The sequence below is a fragment of the Echinops telfairi genome, unplaced genomic scaffold, assembly GCF_000313985.2.
Source record: "Echinops telfairi isolate 266 unplaced genomic scaffold, ASM31398v2 ScPeMD7_7468;HRSCAF=8506_0, whole genome shotgun sequence".
In the NCBI taxonomy this organism is placed as follows: Eukaryota; Metazoa; Chordata; class Mammalia; order Afrosoricida; family Tenrecidae; genus Echinops; species Echinops telfairi.
The window spans coordinates 17,853,204-17,879,819 of record NW_022111369.1 but is presented as its reverse complement, the minus strand read 5'-3'; the positions used below and the strand labels follow the sequence as shown (position 1 = coordinate 17,879,819).

The following is a 26,616-nucleotide window of genomic DNA, read 5'->3' as shown; positions in this document are numbered from 1 at the left end:
AGGCTTCTGATTCATTTCAAGTTCTCTCAGGGACCCCCTCAGTTTTGTGCACCAGTGGCACGCAGGGTTTGGAGACTTCCTGCTCCTATCGTCCATAGTATTCTCTAGAATTTAGGCCACATGCAGACATTCAGAGGCATACCAATCACTGAAATTAGGTGACAGTTAATCTGCTTTAATTACCTTCCAGTTAACCCATCCTTTGTCGTTTTCATCCATGTTTTTTTTCAGCTGGCCTCCATGGCTTGTCAAGTAAAACTGATAAGCAATCGGTGGGTATGGGTGGAAAGAGAGCAAAATGACTAGGTAAATCAGTATTTTATTTCCATAATCCACTCATGTGATCATCAGCAAAATGCAAAATATAGTCATTCTCACTGATCAAGGAAAGAACCAGTTTGTGACAGACACACTTTGTACATGTGAAAATACACGTGTAACACTCTTTAATCATACAAGAATACACCTGTGATAGAAATTGTAGTGTTTTAAATTCTAGACATGTTACCTGCACAGGATGCAAGGCTCGTCGATTTTCTGCATAACATCGTTGGATCTGTTTATGAAGTTTCTTAATGTCCTACAGAAAAGTGCAATTCACTGAGTTATCACATTTATGACCATTCTACAATCTCAGTGGAAATGAATAAGCAGAAGGGGTGACTACAATTCTTTTGAAGTTTAAGTCCATCCTCATAATTTTCATTCATCCTTACAGACTAACAATAATTACCAGAACAAGTTAACACTCTATAAAACCAATTGCCATTGAGTTGATTCAAATACATGGCAACCGTGTGTGTGTGTGTGTGTGTGTGTGTGTGTGTGTGTGTGTGTGGTGCTTCACAGGTTTGCACTGGCTGACTTGGGGGAAGTAGCTTGCCAGGACTTTCTTCTAAGGTATCTCTGGGTGGATTTGAACCACCAATCTTTTGGTTAGCAGCTCAGCTTATTAACTAGTTTTTAGCACCAGGACTCCCAATACTCAGTAGGTGATCCATTATTTCCTATACTGTGTTATTTAACACGCTAGCTCGTGAGAATTTTCTCTTTGTAAGAGCTGGCCAAAAGGAAAACCCCATTATAAAATTATCCTCTTAACTATTTTCATGACTTATAATGGATTAGAGAAAATAATCAAAGCATATTTTCTTCATTGCTCAAACAATGAGGTTTCTAAAACAATTGAGTAAGAAGAATGCTATTAAGTCAATTACATTTTCTATTTGGTTAGGATAACTGCCTCCCTGCCAGCAAAAAATAAATAAAAAACCCAAAAGCTTTATGATGAAAAAGAGGTTTCTGAGTTTTACAATCCAATCATAGAGCTTTTGCTTCTCTCTAGCTATAAGTATATATATATATATATATATAAACATATCCTATAATTGATGACAACTTATAAGCTAACTTCATTGGGGGGAGCACAGATTGTTTAAAAACTTGATTTCAGATGTAGTTCAGCGCACTAAAGTTAAAGTGAGAGTGCAAGAATGAGTCAGCCTATTCCACTATACAGACAATGATTCGTGATACCTTCAATACCATCAAGCCATCAAAACTACAGTCAACGATGAGGCGGAGGGGGCTTCGAACAGCGTCTCTTCGCATTCGCTTCCTGTCATGTCCGTCAGAGTTGGGTTCCAGCTGACACTGTCGCTCTAGTTGTTTTCTCTTGCGTTTTTCTTTTCGTTTTTGTCTAAAATTAGTAATTAAAATAACTTCATGTTATCACTTGTATATCCATCTTTGCATAAGGCTCTTCTAAGTAAACATTTTTTTAAATTATCAGGTTGAACCACATGAAACCACTATATCTGTGAGATCAAAAATTGATGGGTTATTGGCAATTTTACAGATCCGATTACCACTACTAAGTGCACTGAAATGAGTCGTATTAGAAGGTCTTCGAGACAGTGGAAGAGCTCAACATGATGAAAGAAACCAGGCTTGCTGGTCTGGGAGGGACTGGTGAGACCCCTGAGAGCATGGCCCTTGGCCACCTTTTGGGTTTGGAACTGAACTCACCCTTGTGGTTCAATTTTCAGCCAAACAACTTACGGTCAGTCTATAAAAGAGTGGTGCAGACAACTAGAATAGTTTGGGTTGAAGGGAGTAGCATGTGCCTGAGGACACATTTCAGAAGGGGTAGGAAAAGAGGAGGAATGAATCCAATAAAACAGGCCAGGAGGCAAGATGGTGAGGCTACTTTGATTAGACTGCAATGAATGAGGCGAAACAGAATGTGTACAAACTGTTTCCCGTAAAGCTGAGGGTCTGCTCTGCAAACCTCCATCTAACTTACAATAAAAAGTTTTAAAACTACAAAAATAAAGGTTCTACATGGAAACGAGTGCAAAAACGATCTAAAGCTTTCTATACAAATAATAACTATATCCAAATACTCAATATTTATTTTTGGTATCACACTATGTATTCTAAGAAAACTGAACTTGAGAGTTATGATCAGCTTTACTTGTCATCATTCTTCCATGCAATGTTTAAAAAATATAGAAAGAAAAATAAAATTGGTTAAAAAAATCCAACAAAAACTTTCATATACTTTTTCTCTAGGTTACATTAATTTTGGTCCATTTTCTCCAAGTAAATTTATAAAATAACATTATAAAATAACAACTTCAGGGAAAATGCTCTTATCAGTTTAAAATGCTACTTCTAGCAAAATCAGGTTTGGGCAAAACTGTGGCCTTCATGAGTTAGTACGTGGACAGTAAGTATATCCTTGGCCTAAATAGGCTGTTTCAGAACCTGTACTACTATTTATAGTAGGTTCTGGGTAAGAAAAAAAGAGTTCAATGAAAATTCAACACTACTCTAAACACAGTGGTAACTCAAGGCACATAGATTTAACTGGCCATTGACAGCATTAGCCAGCACTGTGCGTACCCCCTGATTTTAACAACGTAATTTGCAATGTGCCACAGGGCTTCCAAAAGGTCCGATAATCTATGCTTCTGATAGAGGTAAGGAATTTATGTTTTGAAGGACATACTTGCGGAGTTCTCGCTGCTCTTCCCATTGTTTTTGTTTTATTAGCTTCTTCATTTGTCGTTTAGATATGGATTCCAACCCTTCACCCAACCTTGGCTTCTGGCTCTCCTCTTGATCTTCATCTAAGTTTTGTCTTCTCTCAACATTAGAAGTCTCAATAAAAGCTGGCAACATTTCAGAAGACATAATTTGGTGCTTCTGGAAATCTGTAAAGCAATTTTGGCCATAAATAATTCACAAGCACAAAGCATAAAAACAAAAGCAATAGATGTGAAAAACCTAGGCCATGCTTTCAATAAATCAAATGAAAATTTAGACAATTAAATGTCACTTGTTGGTAAAGATCATCAAGCTATCACTTAAGATCAATTAAGTGTCACTTATGAACCCTGGTGGCATAGTGGTTATGCACTGGGTTGCTAATAGCAGAGTCAATAGTTCAAAATCATCAGCCGTTCCATGGGAGGAAGATGAAGCGGTCTACACACCTGTGAAGAGTCACTGTCTTGGAAAGCCACAGGGGCAGTTCTACCCTGTCCTATAGGAATGGGAGCTGTCAGAGTCAACTCAATGGTAGTAAGTTTGGTTTGGTTTTCAGTACTGGGAAGTTGGTAAAGGTTTGATAAAACGGTGCTCTAATGAAGGTCATGGAAAATTTTTCAAAAGGCAACACAGGATGATATTCAAATTTTTTGACCCAGTAATTTATTTCTTTAGGATCATTCCAACAAGAGGTTTATAAATGTATACAAAAATAATACACAAGGGTATATGCCTTGGAATGTTATTTTTAAGAATGAAAAATTAGAAACTACTTGATTATCAGTAAAAAGGGACTAAATAAATTATTGTTCATCTGTAATATGGACCAGGAGTGAATTCTAAGCAGTCAGTAAAAAAAAACCATATGTCCCAAAAACATTTAGTGATATTGGGAAATGATTGTTACATTAAAAAATAAAAGTCAGTATACATATTATATCCAATTTTTATTTTAAAAGAAAATATACATACAGATGCTTAATTTTCACCCATGGTATTCTAAATTTTCTGAACATTTATTTATATAGTGGAAACAACACTGTATACTGTGAAAAAATGTTACTTAAAGAAAGAGATGGAAAGCACTTTGGTTGGTATTCTTTAATGCTACAGACTAAGCAATTAAGAATGCTTTGTACATCATCTGGGGTCACATTCTTAAAAAGTTTTTGACAAAATATATACTTCAAATATATAAAGTTTACACAGTATAGACAATAACATTTGGGTGCCGCTCTATTATAGTTGACTGCAAATATATGAACTGTAAATATTTCACTTTTGTCGTGGTTAAGAACAAAACGCAGAAAAAGGCCATGGAATCAGACTGGCCTCTTAGACAGCACAAGACTGCTATCGAGTCCTCTCAAACGTCATTAAACCACACAGGTCTTCCGGCCTCCTGACTCAAACTGAACTTGTCTTTAGAATTAAGAAAAGGGGTGGGAATACTGAGATTTCTTTCCCTTTTGATAAATTGAGAACAAGGATTAAAATGTATGTTCTTTATTCCAACCAAACAGTAAGTATAGAGCTTACAAATGTTCTATTGACTTAGGAAAAATTCTACAATCCTCCAAGAAAGTTAACTAGTCTGGCTAAAATATACATATATATATATATATATTTTAATTACAACAATTTAGATAATGTAATGACAAAACATTTTCAGAATACTATAATTTAAACAGTAGTTAATGTTATATGATTCCTGCTTTCCTAAGTGTAATGTTATAATAGGACACAGGGGGATAACTAAAACAACATACTAAGTTTACCAAATTTTTCCTAAGCTAAAAGTAGATGTGTATTTTGAAGACGACAGCAAAAACGCTGGCATTTACTATGTCACAAGTTTCTAAGGATGGTCGGGTGGGGCATAATCATCTAGTCATTTGAATGAGTGTTTACAAATTTTCCTTATCCCCAGCATTAATAGAATGCCATTTGTTGCCTGTAGTAATAGCCTCAATATACCTCCTAGAAAGTACACCTCAGATTTGATTCTACGCTGTAAATTCCAAGTGTAGTGATACTGTCTGCTTTTGCAGAACATTATACTTGTATTACCAGTAGTAGGTGGCTGCCCCGTGCTACATGTGTCTTATATATTGGTGAAAACACAAATAAACAATCAAATGTTATTGTTGTTTGGGGCCATCAAGTTGGTTCCAACTCATAGCAATCTGTTATATACCAAAACAAAACCCTGCTCAGACCTGCGCCATCATGTTTGATCCCATTGTTGCAGCCCCTGTGTCAATCCATCTTACCTAGGGCCTTTCTCTTTTACACTCCCCCCACCCCCCCCCAACTTTACCAAGCATGGTATAGTTTGTCAGGGCCTGCTCTCTTCTGATAACATGTCCAACATTGAAGAGACGAAGTCTCACTATCCTTGCCTTTAAGGAGCTTTCTGGCTCTACTTCTTCCAAGACAGATTTGCTTGTTCTTTTGGCAGTCCATGGTACCTTTAATACTCTTTACCAGCATCATAAACCAAACACATTGGTTCTTCTTCATTTAACGTCCAACAGTCACACGTATATGAAACAATAGAAAATTCCCTGGCTTGGGTCAGGCGCACCTTGTCCTCTTCTTTACACTGAGTTGTAATCCATACTGAAGGCTGCAGTTATTGGTCTTCATCAGCAAGTGTTTCACGTCCTCCTCACTTTCAAGCAAGATTGTCTTCTGCATACAGCAGGTGTTTGAGGGTCTGGACTAGGCAGCCCGCATCTCCTCTCCAGCTCCTCAGGAAGATAGATCTTCAAGGGCCCCATTTCCAGCCTCTTGGGAGGATAAATGACCTATTGGAGTATGCATCTTCTGCCCCAACATTCCAAGAAGCTTTTATCTCTCCAGACCACAATTGTGCAGCCCCTGTCCCAGCACTCCAGGGAGCAGGTTGGCAAACAACAAAGGCACTTCCCACGGATCACATCCTGACTCAAGGTCCTGCAGCTGCAAGCAAAAAATCTCCCTTCTTGTTGTCAACATCTACCTCCCTAGCTCAAGCCCTCTGTATCTCCCACCGCCTCACCGACAGGCTGTGATTTCCCTGACCCCACTCGTTGAGTCTCGGAACCTTCCAGGAGCTCAAGATGCTCCAGTCCCTCTCTCTGCTCCCTTCCCTCCTGGGAGCTCCTACCCTACCTAATAAAGCAGCTCTTAACCTCACATTCCTTGTCTCAGTCCTATCTCCCTCAGTGTCTGTGCGGACCTCTCAGCAGGTCGCTAAGCCTTCCTCCAATCCTGATGCCGCATTCTTCATATAATGAAGAATGTTTCTCTGATGATGTGCTCAGCATACAGATTGAATAATTATGATGAGGATACAACCCTGCTGCATGCCTTTCCTGATTTTAAACTGCGTGCTATTCCCTTGTTCTGTTCACACAATGGCCTCTTGGTCCTTGTACAGGTTCCACATGAGCACAATGAAGTGCTCTGGAATTCCCATTCTTCTCAAGGTTATCCAGTTTGTTATGATCCACAGTTTAATGTCTTGCATAGTGAATAAAACACAAGGAAAGCACTTTCTCGTGACCTCTGCTTTCAGCGAAGATCTATCTGACATCAGCAGAGAAAGCCCTCGTTCCTGTCCTCTTCTGAATCCAGCCTGAATCCGTGGCAGCTCCCTGTCAATGTACTGCTGCAACTGTTGTTGGATGATCTTCACAAAATTTTACTTGCATGTGATATTGTTCTTTAAATTTTCACAGGAGTAGAAAGCTCATTTTTCTCCTGGGAAGTGGCTGGCAGCTTCACACTGCTGACTGTGATTAGCAGCCCATCATGTGACCAACCTACTACACCTCCAGGCTCCATCAATTCTTCTTAGGCCTTTCTTTTTTTTTAAAGCATTTTAATAGGGGCTCATACAACTCTTATCACAATCCATACATACATCAATTGTGTAAAGTGCATTTGTACATTCATTGCCCTCGTTATTCTCTAAACATTTCCTCTCCACTTAAGCCCCAGGTATCAGGTCCTCATTTTTCCACTCCCTCCCCGCTCCCCCCTCCCCCCTCCCTCATGAGCCCTTGATAATTTATAAATTATTATTTTGTCATATCTTGCCCTGTCCGACGTCTCCCTTCACCCACTTTTTTGTTGTCTGTCCCCCAGGGAGGAGGTCACATATAGTTCCTTGTAATTGGTTCCCCCTTTCCTACCCACTCTCCCTCTACCCTCCCAGTATCGCCACTCACACCACTGGTCCTGAAGGGATCATCCGCCCTGGATTCCCTGTGTTTCCAGTTCATATCTGTACCAGTGTACATCCTCTGGTCTAGCCAGACTTGCAAGGTAGAATTTGTATCATGATAGTGGGGGCGGGGAGGAAGCATTTAGGAACCAGAGGAAAGTTGTATTTTTCATCGTTGCTACATCGCACCCTGTCTGGCTCATCTAGACCCCTCTGCAAGATTCTTAGGCCTTTCTTATTCATTGTCCTGCTTTCACATGCACACGAAGCACCTGGAAGTACAGGTCAAATGTTCTTTAGAAGAAAGAATGGTAAGTTTTCATCTAAACACTCTGGAAATGTTATCAGGAGAAACTAGTCACTGGAGAAAGACATCCTTCTTGGTGAAGTAACGGATCAATGAAAAGGAGGAAGACCTTCAATGAGATGGGCTGACACAATGGCTTCAACAATACTTCCACAAAGTAACTAGCATGAGGATGACTCATGTCTGGGCAGTGTTTCCTTGTTCTACCGGAGTCTGCCATGAGCCAGAGCCAACACCACAGCACCCAACAACAACAAATCCTATGGAAACACTGCCACAGTCTTCTCCCATGGAGAGGGTGGTGGCTTTGGTCCTCGGACCTTTCAGTGCGTCAACCATTCTGCCACCAAAGCTTCCGTAAAAATAAACAGATAAATAAATAAAGGTAAACTCTATTAAAAGTGAAAATAAGAAATGGAACAGAAATTGTCCCTTCTGGGTGGCCTCATAATTTTATGGTTGAAGGAATAACAATATAAGATAGGACATGGAAGACAGATAACCTAAAACTACAGGGGCAATTAACCTGTGGCTTATACCAGGAATATAGGAAGCAGACAGAGCTTCTCAGCTAGAATGGGAGTCAAGCCGTGAGGTAATAACTTTTAACACTACGGGATCGGAACTCTGAACCACCTACTGAAGGCAGTAGCGGTTTGGTTTGGGCTGGGTATATAAAACCTGCTGTGGGCTGCAACATTAGGAAGCATCACCAACAGGAGCACCTCTGTCAGTTGTAGGCAAAAAGCGGCAGGAGAGGGGAAGCAATTAGAACCATTCAAAATGAGTAAAATCACAGAAAGATACGAGATGGATGAAAATAAATCCTACCAACTCAACCACCAGATTCATTCCATATACAAAGTTTGCTGAAGACCATAAAACAACAGTTGCAGCAGTACGCTGACAGGGGTTCAAGCCAGATTCAGAAGAGGGTGAAAAACAAGGAATATCATTGCTGATGTCAGATGGATTTTTGTACAAAGCAGAGAACACCAGAAAGTTGTTTAACTTGTGTTTTATTGATTATACCAAGGCATTTGTATATGTGGGTCATAGCAAACTATGCTAGCCTGGAGAGTGAGAATTCCAGAACCCTTCATTGTGCTCTTGTGGAACCTGTGCATGGATCAAGAGGCAGTTGTGTGAACAGAACAAGGGGACACTGCATGGTTTAAAATCAGGAACGGTGTGCATCAGGGTTGGATTCTCTCACCATAATTATTCTATCTGTATGCTGAACAAAAGTTAAATTCTATGAAGAACACATAGGATAGAAAATTTATTAACCTGTGATATGCAGCAGACACAATCTTGTTTGCTGCAAGTGAGGAGAAATTGAAGCAATTGCTGAAGATCAAAGATTACAGCTTTCAATATGGATTACAACTCAATGTAAAGAAATCACAGCTGGACCAATTGGTAGCAAAACGAAACAAAACAAAAATCCAAGCTCTCTGCCATCAAGTGGATGCCGACTCTGAGTGACTCTATAGGACTGGGTAGAAATACCCTGGTGAGTTTCCAAGAAGGTAACTCTTTATGGGAGTAGAAAGCCCTGTCTTTTTCCCTTGGAGCAGCTGTTGGTTTCAAACTGCTGACCTTTCGGATTGCAGCCCAACTTGTAACCACTACGCTCTCAGGACCAATAAATAACATCATGATAAATGGAGAAAAGATCAAGGATTTTGTCTTGGATCCACAAATCATTGTTCATAGAAGCAGCAGTCAAAGATCAGATGACCTACTGAATTGGGTAAATCTACTCAATAAGTCCTCTTTAGAGTGTAGAAAACAAAGACATTATTTTGAGGACTATGGTGTGCCAGGGTATTTTCATTCGCCTCATATGCATGTGAAAGCTACACATTAAAGAAGGAAGATCAAAGATGAATCAATTCATCTGAATTATGGTGCCAGCAAATATTATTCAAAATACCATGGGCTTAAAAAGAGCAAACAAAGCTGTCTTGGAAGAAGTCCAGCCAGAATGTTCTTTAGAGGCAAGAATGAACAGACTTCATCCCACCAGGAGAGACCACTCCCTGGAAAAAGACATCATGCTTTGAAAAAGAAAAAACCCCTGGACAAAATGGATCGACACAAGACTACAACCATGGGCTCACACATGGTGAGAAGGGATGCAGGACAAATAGTGTTTCATTCTGTGGTTGTCATGAGTACACACTGACTCAATGGCACCTAACAACAAACAAAAAACAAATACACAAGTTGAAAATGGAAGATTTTGAAAATGGCTTTGAAAGGTTATTATATTTCAGGAAGCTCACAGAGTAGTGTTATTGTGTGCCACTGAGTCCATTTTAGCTTACAGCAACCTTACAGGACAGATGAAAACTGCCCCCCAAATGCTCCAGCCTGTAATCTTTATGGACACAGAATGCCACACCTTTCTCTGGCTGAACACATAGTGGTCCAAAAGGCTGACCTTTTGGTTAGCAGCTGGGCATTTTTACCCACCACATCATCAGGGTTCCCTCCATAAAGGGAGAGGAACCATATAAACAAGAGAAAAATAACAAAAAGTAATTTGAAATCCAGGAAATGAACAAATAAGGAATTTCAAAAGATAAGAAACTTTAGAGAAGGGACGAACTGGAAGACATCTTGGCAATCTGACTTAGGATTTATCACATAGAAGCGGAAAGGAAATAGAATACAAAGGAGTGTTGAAAAACTTAGGCAACGAGCTGGGAGAGACAGATAAAAAAGGCAATTAAAAATAGCACTTAACGAAAATCCACTCATTAAAAAAAATATGTTTTCAGCTAGGGAGTAGGCATTCAATTTATGGAACTTGAAGAAAAGGAACCTAGGAAGCCTGAAAAGATTAGAAGAAATGCAAAAATATGTATTGTGAATAAGACAAAAGGAGCGCTGGTGGTAGCAAGTTAAGTCTTAGGCTGCTAATGCAAGGACAGCAGTTAAGAAGCCCATCAGAAGCTCAGCAGAAGATAAGGTTTTCTGCTCCTGTTAAGGTTTATAGCCTCAGAAAGCCACAAGGGCAGTTCTACCCTGTCCTACAGGGTCACCCTGAGTCAGCATGGACTCAATGGCAGTGATGAGAACCAGAAAAACAGGCAGGCTGGACAAGGAGTAGAATCCTACTCAGTGACCCTTTCCAGGGTTTCCAAAGCTGTAAATCTTTAGAATTTGATCTTTCTCCATAGAAGAACCTAGTCACATTCTAGTGGCTTTGAGCCTCCAATGCTTAACCGACAGTGCCACCAGGGGTCCTGTGGGATCATTGTTATTTTCTTTCCAAACATAGTAAAAGTTAAATTAAGAAGTGCCGGGATCCAAAACAATGTATAGTAGAGACAACAGGAGGCACACAAAGCTAAAATGCATAGTTAAAATTGGCTAGAAACAAATGGTTCTCTTCAGGGAATATTGTTATTCCAAGATAAAACAAGTCCATTCAACTGTGGCCTTGTTCTTAGATAACTCTCTATTTTCTTCAAAAACTACAAGTATTGAGCAGCTCCATAAAGTGAAAATTAAAGCAACATTTTGTAGCGTGTGTACACCAGGGGGAGCTTTAAGCTTTCCAACTGAAGAAATGTCAAGTTAAATTCAACTTGGCCTATCACAGTTTACTATTGTTTTTCAATAGCCTATCAAATACCAGGAAAGGCCAGGAGGGCATCAGCATGTTTTTTTTAAGCAAATACCAATTAAGATGCACTATGCTAAGTGAATTGGTTTATTTTTTTAATCACTTTATTGGGGGCTTGTACAGCGCTTATCACAATCCATACACCATCCATTGTGTCAAGCACATTTGTACATTTGTTGTCGTCATTTTAAAAAACCATTTTATTAGGGGCTCAGACAACTCTTATCACAATCCATACATCAATTGTATAATGCACATTTGTACATTCGTTATCCTCATCATTCTCAAAACATTTGCTCTCCACGTAAGGCCCTGGCAATTGGTTTGTTTTCAGTAAACGAGGTACACTGAGGCATAAATAAGTGGAGTACAAGACAAAGGATTCTAGTTTGACAGACTGCTTACAGCATGCCTTCGATACACAAAAGTATCTTATCAACTCATACTGCCTATGCTATACAGGAAAAACTTCATTGAGTGTTAGCATGTTCTGAATGCCTGCTAAGCAATTTTATTAACCATACGTGGTTTCTGATTGTTTTCTAGTTTGGGCTATATTTATATGCTGAGAGTTTTGTGTTATTTCTTGACATACAGTAATGCTCAAAACACACTCCTATCCATGCATTCAAATCCAACCAATAACTAAGTTTTATAGTAATCATAATGTCAATTTAATTGGGGGTGGGGCGGTTCATTTAGTCACAGAAATAGGCTATCAAGTAGTCCATTCAAACTTAAAACTGGATAGAGATGAGGAAGGCTATTGGAGTGGGGCAACACAAAGGTCAGTTGAACCACCAGCTGTAGATTTGGCAGCTGACTTCTCTAGTGGGGCTGGAAACCCTAATAGGAAGGTTCTACTTGTACTCTATGATAGGGTCGCTAGGAGTTGCAATCCGCTAGGTGGCACTAGGCATGGCTTAGCAGTTTTAGGTAGGGAGGACCAAAATAATAAACGTATAATACGAAACTGATCAAAACAACTTCCAAGGGTCTTATCGACTGAGCTAAAATAAAGTCCTCACACTTTTGATAACATAGTCCACTGTCTGAAAAGATGCGAACGACTGTTGGAATCATTGTAGAATGAGTTAAGTGACCTGGTGGTAATGAAAACGTACCCTTTCAAAAACAAAACCAACCCGGGGGAAAAACCGGGCCCGCCCAACTCAGCAGCAGAGGTCTTTGTTCAGCTGCCAAGCTCCTTGGGAGAGGGCGGAAGGAGAGAGGAGCGAGGAGGAGGCTGCGAACAGGTTTAGCATATATAGGGGTGGGGTGCGGTGGAATAAATTATGTGTACTTCACCTCTTTTACCTTTAGAGGGGGGAGCCCTAATTTTTAACACTAAATATATGTCACGCTTCCGTGTTCTGAAAACTGCCCTACGCTCACCACCGCGAGGCGACAGCACCTGCAGCAGCGTCCCCTCAGTTCCCCAGGTTCCGTCCACAGCTTTAGGCTAGAGTAGCCCCAGATCGCAGAGGGGAGGGGAGGCAGGTCTGAAGAGGTAAAGTCACGTGCCAACGGTCTCCAGCCACCGCCACCACGTGGCACAGAACCCCAACTCGTTCTCAGGTTCAGGCCCTTCACCCGTTGTACGCTCACACTCTTCACACGAAAGATCGGATTCGAATCCCCAAAGTAACGCGGAAGGGAAGAAAGAAGAGAAAAAACCCACAGAACAAAACGGCACCGCGTGCAGGAAAAGCAAGCCCACGCAAGCTTCCAGACCCCCCGCCGGAGAACGCACCGCGGGGCCACGCTGCGCGGCAGCCAGCGAATCAGGGAGAGGCTCGCCGAGCCGAGCGCGCGCTCTGGAACGACGTCACTTCCTGCGGGAACCAGCACGCCGCAGACCACTTCCCCCGAGCACGGGCTCCCCGTCCCCGGAAGCGCGGCCTGCAGACCGAGGGCGGCGCCGCACGGGCCCGTTGGCGTTCTGCTCCGAGAGGGCACCGAGGAGCAAGGCGAACGACACCCCCATATCAGGACCCTTACCTAGTGGAGAAGTTGGCGGGGGGCGTGAGAGGATACGCAGGAAGCTTTTGAGGGGGTGTTTCTTCAGCTCACGTTATCTCCTCCGGAAACTTCAACTCCCAGAATCATGGCCCGCAGCTGCACGTAGGAGGCTGCGGCCGTTACGCGTTGCGTCATTAAACTGCGCCAACTCAGAGCCAGAAGTCCGGGAAAGGGGAGGTTTCCGTGGGCGGGGCCTGGAGCTGTGGGATAATGGAATGGAGGCGATTGCGATGCTGTGTCTTTATCCTGCAGGAGGCGAATGGCTGGTCGTATAGTCAGTCGTAAATGCGCTTGTGAAAGCATTAGAATACCCCACTCATAAAATTGTAAAACGATGACAAAAGGCTCTTCTTTGCTTCTCTGTTAGGAATGAGAGAAGGGCATCTCTCGCTCAAGCTAGGAGGGGGTCTTCCAAAAAGTTGGAGAAAAAAATGGGATTCAAAAGGAAAGGAATTTTCCCATGAACTTTGTAAAGCCCTCATATTCTAAAATATAGAGAAAAGGTTTGTCACAATTACACGGCTTTCCACAACGACAAGCCCAATTTTTAAATGTGAGTCAAATTATCAGTAAAGATGCATATTTTTAAACTAGAATTTCTGAGCCTTTCCTCTTGCTTGCGGCGATAACTTACTTCCCATTAAGTTTTCCTGTGCTGTTTGTCAAAATATCAAATGACATCTCATTGTTTTTAATATTTGACCTTACATAATCTTTCTGCTAAATATAGACCAAGTCAAATGAGGGAGAACAGAAACTTAATTCCAGATTATCACTCTATTTAGTTTTTTGATTCGGTCTTATTTTAAAAGGTGATCACTGTAGAATATGAAGAAGAGAATGAGGTTTGAAATTCTGAAGACATCTGGAAAGAATTCTGATATAAATATTATTGATCTTTGGAGACGTTTACACATGTGTGAAGGCTTCAATGCAATAGAAAATTGAGAATATTGGGTTCTGTAAAAAAATTAAAGTTTATCTTTTGAGTTTTAGTCACAAAATTGAATCCATTGCTTAAAAATTCAAATTTTATTTGGAAAACTATATAGGCAGTGAAACTTGGGGTCACTTTCTGTGTTTCTTCTTCTGAAATCTGAAAGAAGATCTTTGTTAAGTGAGCATTGGTAACTAAGTTTGGATCCATTTCTGATCTGCTAGTAGGGCATCTTTTCTCAGCTGCCTCCATATCAGGGCAAAGAGTAGCTGAGGGAGGATTAGTAATCAGATATGTAGCCCTTCACATGTAGGTCATTAAATTCAGGCTGGCATAGTAATGTGCCAAATCTTTTAACAGCTGTTCAGTTACCACTATAGGATCTGTTTTATTAATAATAATTTTTTTCAGAGTTAATTCTTAGCATCCTTAAAGATATATTTAAATCAAGGCGTTTAAATGACTAAAAAGAAAGTCCATATATTTTAATAATGAAATCAGAATAGATTTTCTTTTGAATAGTTATTTAATTTTGCAGTCAACTGATTCTAACACTAATGCTATTTTAAAAAACAATCGACATTTTGTTTAAAGATTCTAACACCAAAGTGAGCACCAAATTTTAGTAGAAAAGGCCAATTTAGCCCTTTAATATTAAACATTGGTATAGTTTGGGACAGCTACATCATGTGATATGAAAGAAATGCTTCCATTGACTTTTAAAATTAATGCATTTACCCATCTGATACAAATTTGTTGGATTTTTTTATTTTGGTATTCAGCATGCAAAGATGACTTAATCCGTTTGATTTAGTCAGTGGGGCAGTACGGTAAATACTATGCACTCAGGTGCCTATAACCAAATGCTCCCCGGAGGCAGGACACAGTTGTGGAAATGAAATAATCTTGATAGATCTTGTAAGTAAGAGTTTGCCAGATGATAAGAGAAAATTGCAGAAAGTAAACACTGTCATCAAATCGATTCCCAGCCATAGCAGCCCTAGAGGACAGTAAAACTACCCATGTGGGTTTCCCAGCCTGTAATTGTTGACGGAAGTAGAAAACCTCATCTTTCTTTCACAGAGGGACTGATGGTTTCAACTGTTGAACTTGCAATTAACAGTCCAATTAGCACCCACTGTGCCATCAGGGCTCCCAAGGGTTTTCAAAATATTGGGTCCCATAAAATCCAAATGCTAAACATGTCAGAACTTGTCACCAAAAGACTGAGTGGGCTTAGGAAGAAGGAGGGACGGCTAGGGTTTTTCTAGTTTGGACACTTGTTGGAGTGTAAAGCTGTTAACTGGGTCAGAAAAGGAATAGTAGAAGAAAACAGACTTAAAAAATAGGAGATTTGGTTTTGAGGACGTTTAATTTGGACACCATCAGAAGATGACCTAGATGATAAGAGGGTGAAATAAGAGACAATAACTGGCTCAGAGGTTACTCTTGTATCATGTCTGTAGGAACTGCAAGACAAGAGAGAGGTTATGGGGGAGGGAAGTGTCAGAGATCTGGGAGCATAGTCCCTGCCTAGTGATGGTACAAATTGTAAATGGGCACACGGATCCTGTGCTGTCAGGGGTCAATTTTTCTTTCTTTCTTTTTCTTTTCTTTTCTGTGTACAAGTGACACATTTTATTATTTTTTTAAAACATTTTGTTAGGGGCTCATACAACTCTTATCACAGTCCATACACACATCAATTGTGTAAAGAGCATTTGTACATTCATTGCCCTTATCATTCTCAAAACATTTCCTCTCCACTTAAGCCCCCGGCATTGGGTCCTCATTTTTCCCCTCCCTCCCGGCTCCCCCTCCCTCATGAGCCCTTGATAATTTATAAATTATTATTTTGTCATATCTTGCCCTGTCCGATGTCTCCCCTCACCCACTTTTCTGTTGTCCATCCCCCAGGGAGGAGGTCACATATAGTTCCTTGTAATCGGTTCCCTCTTTCCTACCCACTCTCCCTCCACCCTTCAAGGACAGTCAGGAATCTGGATTTTTATGGGGCAGCTGAATTTTAAGTGTGGGCAATAAGTCTATTCATTAAAACATACTGAGCAGATTAATAAACAAAACCTGTTAATGGACACATTCAGACAATGGGCAGCCTGCTTGCTAACCTGTACTGTACATCTGAGATGTAGTCAATATACTAATATGGCCCTCCTAGCCCTCATTCTTTATGTGATACGTTATAATTCTAGACTATGCCCATGGCTGGACTTCCATTCCTGAAGGAGTTCTCCACTGGGCTGCCGCTGCTGTTGAGAAGTGTCATGGAGTCCATGCCTGTGCATAGTCGCCCTCGGTACAACAGAACTACACACTGCCCGGCCCGTGCCGTCCTCACAACTGTTGCTATACTCTGCCAATCTATCTCATCCAGGGTCATTGTCTTTTTTGCTGCCCTTCTACTTTACCAAATATGGTGGGTGGCCTTTTCTAGGGACTTTTCCCTCCTGACAACATGTGGATGAATCTTGCCATGTTACACTCCGTCCGTAACATTAAAGTCTACTTTGAGAAGGCAGCTCTGCCTCGGTCATATTTTGAGTGCCCTCTCGCCTGAGAGGTTTGTTTCCTGGCATTGTATCCGACAGTGTCCCACTGCTATTCATGAGGTTCTCCGTATCTGACAATGCTCTGCTGTTCATCAGCTTTTCAGTGGTCAGTTTCTCTGAAGTGGACAGCCTAGTCCTTCATAGTCTGTTCTTAGTCCGGAAGCTCTGCTGAAACCTGTTCACTTTGGGTGACCCTCTTGGCATTTGACATATTAGTGACATGACATCCAACATCACAGTAACACACTAGCCACCACAGCACCACAAACTGACAGACAAGACATAGACATGCATAAATGCTACTTAATTGATCATTTAAGATCGGGGAGGTAGGGGAAGTAGGGTAACATTTGTAAGTACTTTAATTTCAGTCTCAGAAAGTAAAAAACATATATATTTTTTAAAGCAAAGACTAGAAAATTATCTGAAAGAACTGATCAACCTCTCTCATCTGTGATCTCCATTTCCATGTGTATTTTGAATGACCTAAAACATAGACAAAGTGAAAGTCTACCCTTAAAATGTTTAAAAACATACTTTGCTCTTCCCCTCCCAAGTAGTACATGAATATTGAAGACTTTCAGAAGATGGTTTTCGAGAATATAGTCAATATAGTCTTTGAAGCTCTTGAATCTCATCAAAACTATGGAGCTAGCATAGCAAAGGAAAAGAGTCAGGAACATAATTAGGTGACAAAGAATCTCCACAAACTGTGCCATAGGACTAGGTAGAAAAATAAAGCATCAACTTGATATCCACACCGAGTAGGAGGGGGTGGTAGGAGGACAATGGAACATGTGAAAGTTCTGAAAATGGAAGAACCCCCACCTGCCCACAGGTAGTCACTTGAAACACACAGAGGACCAATCTGAGATAAGGAGTGAAACTGGCAGACAGCAGACAATAATTTCAGAGAGAGAGAGAGCATAGGTTTTGATAAGCAGAAAGGGCTGGAGGTGCTGGATGGGTGGGGAGCGAACAAATTCTCAAAATGAACAAGCTGCATCTCCCTTCCCAGACAAAGCGCAGCATCAAGGAGAAATTGCTGGGAGTGGAACTCAACGGGACAATGGCACAAAGGAGAAAGCAAGCCCTGCTAAAGAGTAACTTGTATTAACAGATGAAGTTAAGCCACATTGTGTTGCTACAAAATCATAGAACTCTGGATTAGATAAAAACAACAAAATGTGCAGTTATTGTTTCTTGACATATCCTCCTTCTAGGTCTATGTACTTCTGAAGGCAGTGTTTCCATCTCTCCAGACCTCCATGAAGAAGTTCATGCTCTGAGCTTTAAAATCACACCAAAGTGGCAGTTTGGCAACCTTGAGTGATTCCGATCATGTTTCTTTGAAATGATCCTTGAGTTTTGGTAACAAAACTGAAGGGTTGAGATCAGGGCTATAAGGTGGTTAGAGTGAGGCTTTCTAATGAGATTCTTACAATTCTTGTAGGTTTACCCTTGCTAACCAGGAAGAATGAGCAGGGGCATTGTCGTGATTAAAAATATTCTTCGAAAGCTGGTGGTGCCCCGCTTTCAAAAGATACAGCGTCTGGGGTTTTAAAGGCTTGAAGGCAAACAAGTGGCCATCTAGCTGAGAAACAACAAAGTCCACATGGAAGAAACACACCAGCCTGTGTGATCATGAGGTGTCGATGGGATCAGGTATCAGGCATCAAAGACCCAGAACAAAAAATCATACCAATGTGAATGAGGCAGGGTGCAGAGTAGAGACCCAAAACCCATCTGGAGATAAGTGGACATCCCCTCACAGAAGGATCACAAGGAAGAGATGAGCTAGTCAGGGTGCAGTATAGCACCAATGAAACATGCAACTTCCCTCTAGTTCTTTAATGCTCCTCCCCCAGCCCAGCCCCTCACTATCATGACCCCAATTCTACCTTACAAATCTGGCTAGACTAGAGCATGTACATGGGTACAGATAAGAGCTGGAAACATAGGAAATCCAGGACAGATAAACCCCTCAGGACCAATAATGAGAGTAGCAATACCAGGAGGGGAAGGGGCAGATGGGGGGAGAAAGGTAGAACTGATCACAATGATCTGCATACAACCCCCTCCAGGGACAATGGACAACAGAAAAGTGGGTAAAGGGTGACATCGGTCAGTGTTAGACATGAAAAAATAATAATTTATAAATTATCAAGGGTTTGTGAAGGAGGATGGGGGAGAGAGGGGGGGAAATGAGGAGCTGATACTAATGGCTCAAGTAGAAAGAAAATGTTTTGAAAATGCTGATGGCAACAAGTGTACAAATGTGCTTGACACAGTGTATGTATGTATGTATGTATGTATGTATGTATGTATGTATGTATGTATTGTAATTAGAGCTGTATGAACCCCCAATAAAATGATTTAAAAATAAAACAACATAAAAATGTTCTTTGATCCAACTGTCCTGGTCTTTTCCCCACAAATGCAGTTTTCCATTTTCAGAGAACATCTTCATAATAAGCTCCCATCACTGTCTTGGGTCAGTTGAGAAAATCTATAAAGATCACTCTTTTGGGATCTTCAATGAGCAGATGGAGAGGAAATAATTGGAGATGGAGTTTTTTGACTGAATAATATGGTGAACAAGTATGTATCAGGAACAACACATGTGTTTTGTTCAAAGGATTGGAGTTATGTGACAAAATTGCTAAGATAGGTTACTTACTGCCATATTTAGCAAATAGATACTAATTAAAGAGTTTGAATTTATCCTACAGATAGATGTAAACATTAGAAGTAGTGTTTTTAGAGATCACATCTTCCATCAGTGTCTAGAAATACATTGGAGAGATCCCTGATGGTGTAGTGGACTGTGCGTGGGGCTGCATAGCTGCAAGGCCAGCAGTTCAAATCCAGCAGAGCTCTCTACTCCTCCAGAGAGTTAGTTTTGGGCAGCAATGCTCTCTCCTAGGGGGTCACTATGAATTGAAATTGACTGATGGCAGGGAGGGGCTTTTTAAAAAAATTTTTATTTTAAAGGTAAGCGATTTTTATATCAAAAGGATGTTTATGTGTGTTTTGCTATGCAAAGGCATTCAACTGTGGATCATAACAAATTATAGATAAAATGGAGAAGAATGGGAATTCTAGGTTGCTTCATTGTGCTCCTGTGGAACCTGTACATAGACCAAGATGCCATGCAATCCGAACAAAGGGATACTGCTTGGTTTAACATCAGGACAGGTATGTGTCAGCATTTATCCTTTCACCTCCTTGTCCCATCTGTATGCTGAGCAAATCCTCTGAGAAGCTAGACTATACAAAGAACACAGAATCAAGATTGAAGGAAGGATGGACAACCTGTGATATGTAGACGGCAAAGCTTGCTTGCTGGCAGTGAGGAGGACTTGAAGCACTTGCTGATGAAGGTCAAGTAACTATAGGTTTCACAATGGGTTACAACTCAATGTAAAGAAGATGCAGATCTTCACACTGGAACCAGTAGACAACATTATGATAAGTGGAGAAAAGATCGAAGTGGTCAAGGATTTCACAGTTCTTGGATTCACAGTCCATGCTCATAAAAGGAGCAGTCAAGAAATTCACCCACCGATGGCACTGGAGAACTCTGCTGTATGAGATTCCTTTAAAGTGTTGAAGAGCAAAGGTGACACTCTGACTCAAGCCATGATATTTTCAAGTTTCTCACATGTATTTAAAATTGGAACAACGAATAAGGAAAACTGTAGAATGGATGCATTTGAATTACGGTGTGAATGAGGAATATTCTAAGTGTCCTGGGCTCCCAGGAGAACCAACCCAAATCGATGTTGGAAAAAGCACAGTCACAGTGCCCCCTAGAAAGGAAGGTGACCAGGCTTTGTCTCACACTCTGGGCATGTTATCAGGAGGGACCAGTTCCTGGAAAAGGACGCCATGCTTGGTAAAGTAGAGGGACAGTGAAAAAGAAGAAGGCTCTTGATGAGACTGATGGACGCAGTGGCGGCAACCACAGAATCAAGCACACCAACAATTATGAGAATGGCGTGGGGCAGGGCAGTGTTAATTCTGCTGTATTTAAGGTTGCAGTGAATTGGAACCAACTCCTCATCACCCAGCAACAACAGCTGTGTTTAAATTTGGAATGCCTGTTTATTGTGTACGGAGCCCTGGTGGTGTAGTGGTTTCATGTTGGGCTGTGATCTGCATGGTCAGCAGTTCAAAACCACCAGCAGCCCTGGGAGAGGAAGGCTGGGTTTTCTACTCCCATCAGCAGTTACAGTCTCAGAAACACGCAGGGGTTGCTATGAGTCAGCACTGCCTCAATGACAGTGAGTGTGGTTTAGTGTTAGTTTGTATATTGTTTTAAATTCTGAAAGAATCTTCATTTGAAAAGTCAAACACAATTATTCTCACCAAAAGGAACAATTTTCTCTTAAGAGTTTCATTCATTCATTAAAAACTCAGTCTGGTGTGGCCAAAGACAATGTAAAGTTACATTCCTCTTGTGGTAAAAATATGACCAATAACATTTTTTTCATTATTGTTAAATGTGTATGTGTGCGTGTGTGTGAAAGGGTAAATCTCAGGTAATTTTGTTTGGGGGAAATAATTATACTTCTTTTCCCTTATCAGATTTCAAATGTGTTTAATCTAAATTTCAAGTTGATATTTGTTAAGGCAATACATTTAATGAGTCTTTAATTTCTCTAGGAGAAACCTTATACAATATATTTCTTTAATACTACATGTATCCTCTATAATTTCTATGAGGTAAAGAAGCGATTATCATATAAGAATATTCTTTGCCAGAAAATATGTTATTTTGCAACTTTCCTTCACAAATGCTAACTTCCTCACTGCATTGAAAATACTATTACATTTTAAATTATGGTCATGTAGCGGTATGCTCAAGTGTCCTTTTACAAATGAAATTTTTATCAATGTCAAGTCTAATCAGAACAAAGTAAAGAACCCTGATGTTATATTTCTATAGCTATCATACATCTTGAATTTCTTTAGCTATATATAATGATGCAACCTTTATTTCCTTCCAACCTTTTAAAAGAGTGAAGTTCATTAATCTTCAAATCGAGGAAATGAGGTTAACACCTAACAACCTCTGATACTCAACAGAGACACAACTGTACTTTGGAACCAGTCACTGATTTTATTCAGTCTCCTTCTTTATCGCTGCAAAAATGGTACTGCAGTGTCATGACTACCAAAAGGAATACTATTGCAACAGCATGATTTTTAATCTGATTTCATTTCATTTTGACCTGAATATTTATTCAGCCTACCATCACAATTAAGTGCTCTGCTCACCTCCATAGAAAGTTGTATGTTAAAGGATGATCTGAATTACTTATATTACAAAATTTACTACCAACAAGCCGATTGCTCCTGTCAATCGTCGTGGGAGCAGAAAGCCTCATCTTTCTTCCATGGGAGAGCTGGTGGTTTTCAATCACTGACCTTGTGGTGAGCAAACTAGCACTGCACCCTTCGTGACACCGAGGCTCCTGATTTCATACAATACCAAGACTTTCAATTTTCTCACCTCATCGCTTCAGTATTTTAATCAAAAAAGAATATGGGAACTAGATTTGACAGTTTATGTTTTCTATATACTACTAAAAGCACCTCACTAGAATACTCATTTTTCGACTACGTTAAATGATTGTTGTCAGGATTTACTTAAAGACAAAAAACAAAACATAACAAAAGGAAATGCTTATCCTAGTGTATTGAATAGAGTAATCATCCATCAAGGATAACACTTACTACTTCTGCATAAACTGTGCTTCTGGCCTGCTTCACAAGTCTTATAGAATAATCGGTGAAGTCTGGCACTTATCTTCCTAATACATTGTACTGTGTCTGTTCTGCTCCACTTTGGGAAATTTACATTTATTGATAGGGTTGATCAACAGCAGGAAAAACAGCTCTTCTTTGACACCAGACTTCACTGAATACCAAAAGGGATTGGGTATTCCATTTGATCTCTGCTAAAACAAGCTCCAGCTAGCTTTCTTCCTAACATTTTTGTAAAAAGATGAAGTTACAAGTAAAATAGAAAATGGTCATGTTGCTTATTACCGACAGAAGTAGCTGTATTTTAGCATTCCAGATCGAAATGATTCCTTAGTCCAGTGACTCATAGGAGCCTTTCAGTAAAAAGTAAGTGCTCAATTGGAACAGCATTTCTTTTGTTAGGCAATAGTGATAGGTCTTTTATTGGTTGGACTATGGTAAATACCTGACAACGAATAGTACTTTACCCGAAGAGACACGTATCACGGACCACATAGTCTAACCCCAAACATTAAAAGTCTGTGCAACTATGAGTCTCCCACAAGAGTTTTCAGAGAATCAAGTCCTTGGTTTAGATAATCACTTGCAAAAGGCATAAGGTTTAAGTGACTATAATGGTCTCTTTTCCTATTGTGTAATGCATGAATTGTGAGAATACAAAGGAATCTATTAAAAACTAAATCAATAAATCACCTTCACACTGCCCTGTGTCCCCAACGCCTATTGTTCACAAAGGAACCCTGGTGACTCAACAGTGCCGAGCTTGGCAGCTAACCGAAAAACTGGAGCTTGGAACCTACCAGAGGCTCCCTACGAGGAAAGATTTGGCAATCTGGAAGTGAAGATTACAGTTTAAGGACCCCTTTGAACGGTTCTACCCTATCCTATGGGGTCACGGGGAGTCAGAATTGATTTGACGGAACACCACAACAATTAAGCCAGTTCTCAAAATTTTCTGTTTCTTCAACAAAAGAGTTTTTGCAAAAGAAAGAAACAGAAAAATTTAACCGCAAGAAAACAAAGTTTTTCTAATTTTAAAGTGACAGACCCAGCAACACATATTATGTTTAGCTACTGAAAAACAATAGCAAACTTAGCTACTTCAGTAGATACACAGAACAATAGCAAATTTAGCTACAAAGTAGGTAAACAGAACAATAACAAATGATGGTTTTTCTAACCTGTGTAGAAGAGTAACACAAACAATGTTCATCTTTCATGTGAAAATACATTTCAAGAGGAAATGTCCTTAACTTTGGAGATTTTTGTATTTTAGATTTCATTTTGTAACCCTGACAATCTACTTGGGTTGTCTAGAAGATTTAGGCTCAAGGATAGGATCCTAGGAAAAAGAGTTTTGAGGGGAAAAAACAAACAAACAAAAAAAACCCAGTATAGATTCAGAGACTCGTTTTAGATTGGAACAGGACAATAATTATTTTTAATATATTAAAATAGCCCTTCACCAGCACTTTATTCACTTCTTTGCCTAGTAATCCCTACTTGTGCCCAAAACAAGCTCATTTCCTTCACATTTCCTTCACATCGGGTGTCTCTCACAGTTCCCTGAGGCATGAAACTTGGGTCAGTCTGTGGCGCCTTAGCTATACTTGAGTATTCCCTTTAGTCCTAGAGAACTCGCCAAATTAATTTTCTGTGGCGAAAGTTCTTAAGGCTGGGATTTCTCCACTGAAATGCTTCCTGGAAATGGGACTCAGGATTCCATCTAGCCAGTTTGGGGACTCGGATGATATTTTTGTCATAGGTATAGATGCATACAATAACAGGTCTACTATGCCCAAACCAAATGTGCTCTAAAATGTTAGCACACGAGTGCTGCGGAGTCAGCCCTCAGCTCATGAGGGGCGTGAACAATGGGTTGGACCATTGTGATCCTCCGAGTTTTCATTGGCTGATTTTCCCAGTGCCCACAGAGGATCATGCCATTCTTCCTAGTTTGGAAGCTCTGCTGAAACCTGTTTAGCATCATAGCAACCTAAGTCTGTCTCCACGGACAGACAAATGGTAGCTGCACTCAAAGTGCACTGCCTTCAAAGGACTTCAGGGAATCAAACCTACGTCTCCTGCATGGATGGTGACGAATATTGTCCCACTGAACCACCGCTGCCTTCACATTCAAGACAGTGTTGATTTGTTCCGACTTCCTCTCGTTTCACACATGAGGATGATCTTCTAGGTTCAGGAATGAGAGTTCCCGTTGTTATTACCCCTATTTCAAGACAGTTGATGGTGGTACAACTTAATTTAAATTGAAATTCTATGATTCAAATCGACTTTTTAAAAAAGATCATTTTAATTGGGGGCTCTTACAGCTCTTATAACAATCCATACATCAATTATGTCAAGCATATTTGTACATATGTTGCCAGCATTATCTTCTAAACATTTGCACTCTAGTAAATTGACTTTTTATAAGAGCGTGTACATAGTATGAAAAGTCCAAAGGTAACCAAGGAAGAAATGGTAAAGTTCATTTGTGTTCAGTGTAGTTTGAGAATCCCCATCACTCTCCCACATAAATTAATGACATGTGGAGATAGGCGCATACAGGCTTAATGATGATATATTATAGTAGGCAGGGAAGTCCCACAACCAGCTTTTCTTGAAATGTTCTCCAGTGCTTCTGTCTTTATTGAAACATAGATTAGTTTGGGTTAACTCTCAAACTTTCTGGATTTTCCTTGTGAGTGGAAAAAAAAAAAAGATTACAGAGAAGGGAGAGACTTGGAAACTACAGCCCACCGAAGTTTAATCATTAATCGTGCGCACCTCAGCGAACTTAGGTCCTGATTTTGGAGTTTGGAATCTGACCTTTCCTCAGAGATAAACATTGGGATTGCAGGTGCGGATGCGGATCACTGCCGCCTGCTTTCCGAAGAGCCCACTTGGCCGTGGCTCTGCGCTGGGCAGTGGATGCACGGCAGGGTCGCTAGCGAGCCAGTATGATTCTCCTCGCCGTGCTTTTCCTCTGCTTCATTTCCTCCTATTCAGCTTCTGTTAAAGGTAAGTTTATGCTGCCTTCTGCTGAATTTTAAGTTTTCATCTTCGGGGAGAAAAGAATGTGTGCGCGCGCTTCTAACGAAACCATCTTCTTCCAAACCATCTCATTTAAGACTAGTTGTGAAGGCGTGACTGCGTTGGCATGAAGACCAGCTTCAAATTCTGACATACATCCAGGAAAACAGAGGCCCCTTTGAGTGTTCGGCCTCCCCGCCCAGCGTGCGCCTTGCTTGAGTTTCCCATTCATGCCCAGTTTCAAAGAGGGGAAACGCTGCCCGCTATTGTTACCTATTTCTGTTGGCCATTCACTGAATGCTGCCCCCTTATTTGAATTGTAAAAGAGGATTCAAACAGAGAAGTTCCTGAATTTCCTTCGAGTTGCTTAGCAATGTGACATCAGGAAGAACTAGACTCAACGAAAAAGACATTTAATTTGTCAAAGAAATATGAGTGAAATGATAAACAATGTATTTAATGCTATTGCCATTCCAAAATGATAGAATTGTGATAGCTGATGAATTAAAAAATGATAACAAAACTACCCGAGGTAGAATTAAGAAAGAAGATTTACAATATTTGAAAAACAATATTGCTAGTTATACCGGTAGTTTCTATTTAAAGACCCAATTGACTTTTGGAAAATGTGAATTTATCAGAGAAAGCATTAAAAAAGCCCGTATTTTACAAGGAATCCTCTTGAAAGTTCTTGAAATACGCTAATAGAGAAATCTTTTCTTTTTTTTAATCAGATACTTGATAAACTCTGGATTTTAAAATGTTGTGCCCTGTACAAGTTTCCCTTTTTAGAGTTTCTTAAGGAGATGCTCAGTTGCAACCAATCATTCCAACATATGACTTAAAACGATGGGGTCCAGTTTTATAAGCTACTGATTATTATCAGCTGCTCTGTTGTTGATTACTTACCCTAAGTAATTGGTATAAAGCAATTCACTTGTAAATTTAAAAACTCTCTTGGGATAACGCTGGCTTTTAATCATAAACTGGAGTTGGTTTCAAGATTTTTTGTGTCCAGATAAAGAGGGAAAAAATCTTCATTATTGGAGCAATAAATGGCAGGCT

The 26,616-nt window shown here is 40.3% G+C and overlaps 2 protein-coding genes across 4 annotated transcripts in view; one reads left to right on the top strand and one right to left on the bottom strand.

Annotated features, from left to right (window-relative positions):
• The window catches only part of TRMT10A (tRNA methyltransferase 10A), a 19,881-nt gene extending 6,565 nt beyond the window's left edge, over positions 1 to 13,316 (bottom strand). Inside the window, exons 1-5 of one of the 3 annotated variants that reach the window (XM_004703438.2) lie at positions 13,216 to 13,316; positions 3,014 to 3,218; positions 1,537 to 1,699; positions 509 to 580; positions 184 to 258 (exon numbers count right to left, since the gene is read on the bottom strand). In XM_004703438.2, the coding sequence (XP_004703495.1) occupies positions 184 to 258; positions 509 to 580; positions 1,537 to 1,699; positions 3,014 to 3,198 (495 nt within the window). In that variant the 5' untranslated portion in view covers positions 3,199 to 3,218; positions 13,216 to 13,316. Of the gene's footprint in view, positions 1 to 183; positions 259 to 508; positions 581 to 1,536; positions 1,700 to 3,013; positions 3,219 to 12,609; positions 12,667 to 13,215 lie in introns of those variants that run through there. The other 2 variants (XM_045284186.1, XM_045284187.1) reach the window with 2 other exon arrangements.
• A 12,108-nt stretch (positions 13,317 to 25,424) lies between these two features.
• LOC101659831 (microsomal triglyceride transfer protein) overlaps positions 25,425 to 26,616 on the top strand; it is a 55,511-nt gene continuing 54,319 nt past the window's right edge. The window contains exon 1 of the mRNA XM_004703439.2: positions 25,425 to 25,539. Within this exon, the coding sequence (XP_004703496.1) occupies positions 25,479 to 25,539 (61 nt within the window). The 5' untranslated portion in view covers positions 25,425 to 25,478. The remainder of the gene's footprint in view (positions 25,540 to 26,616) is intronic.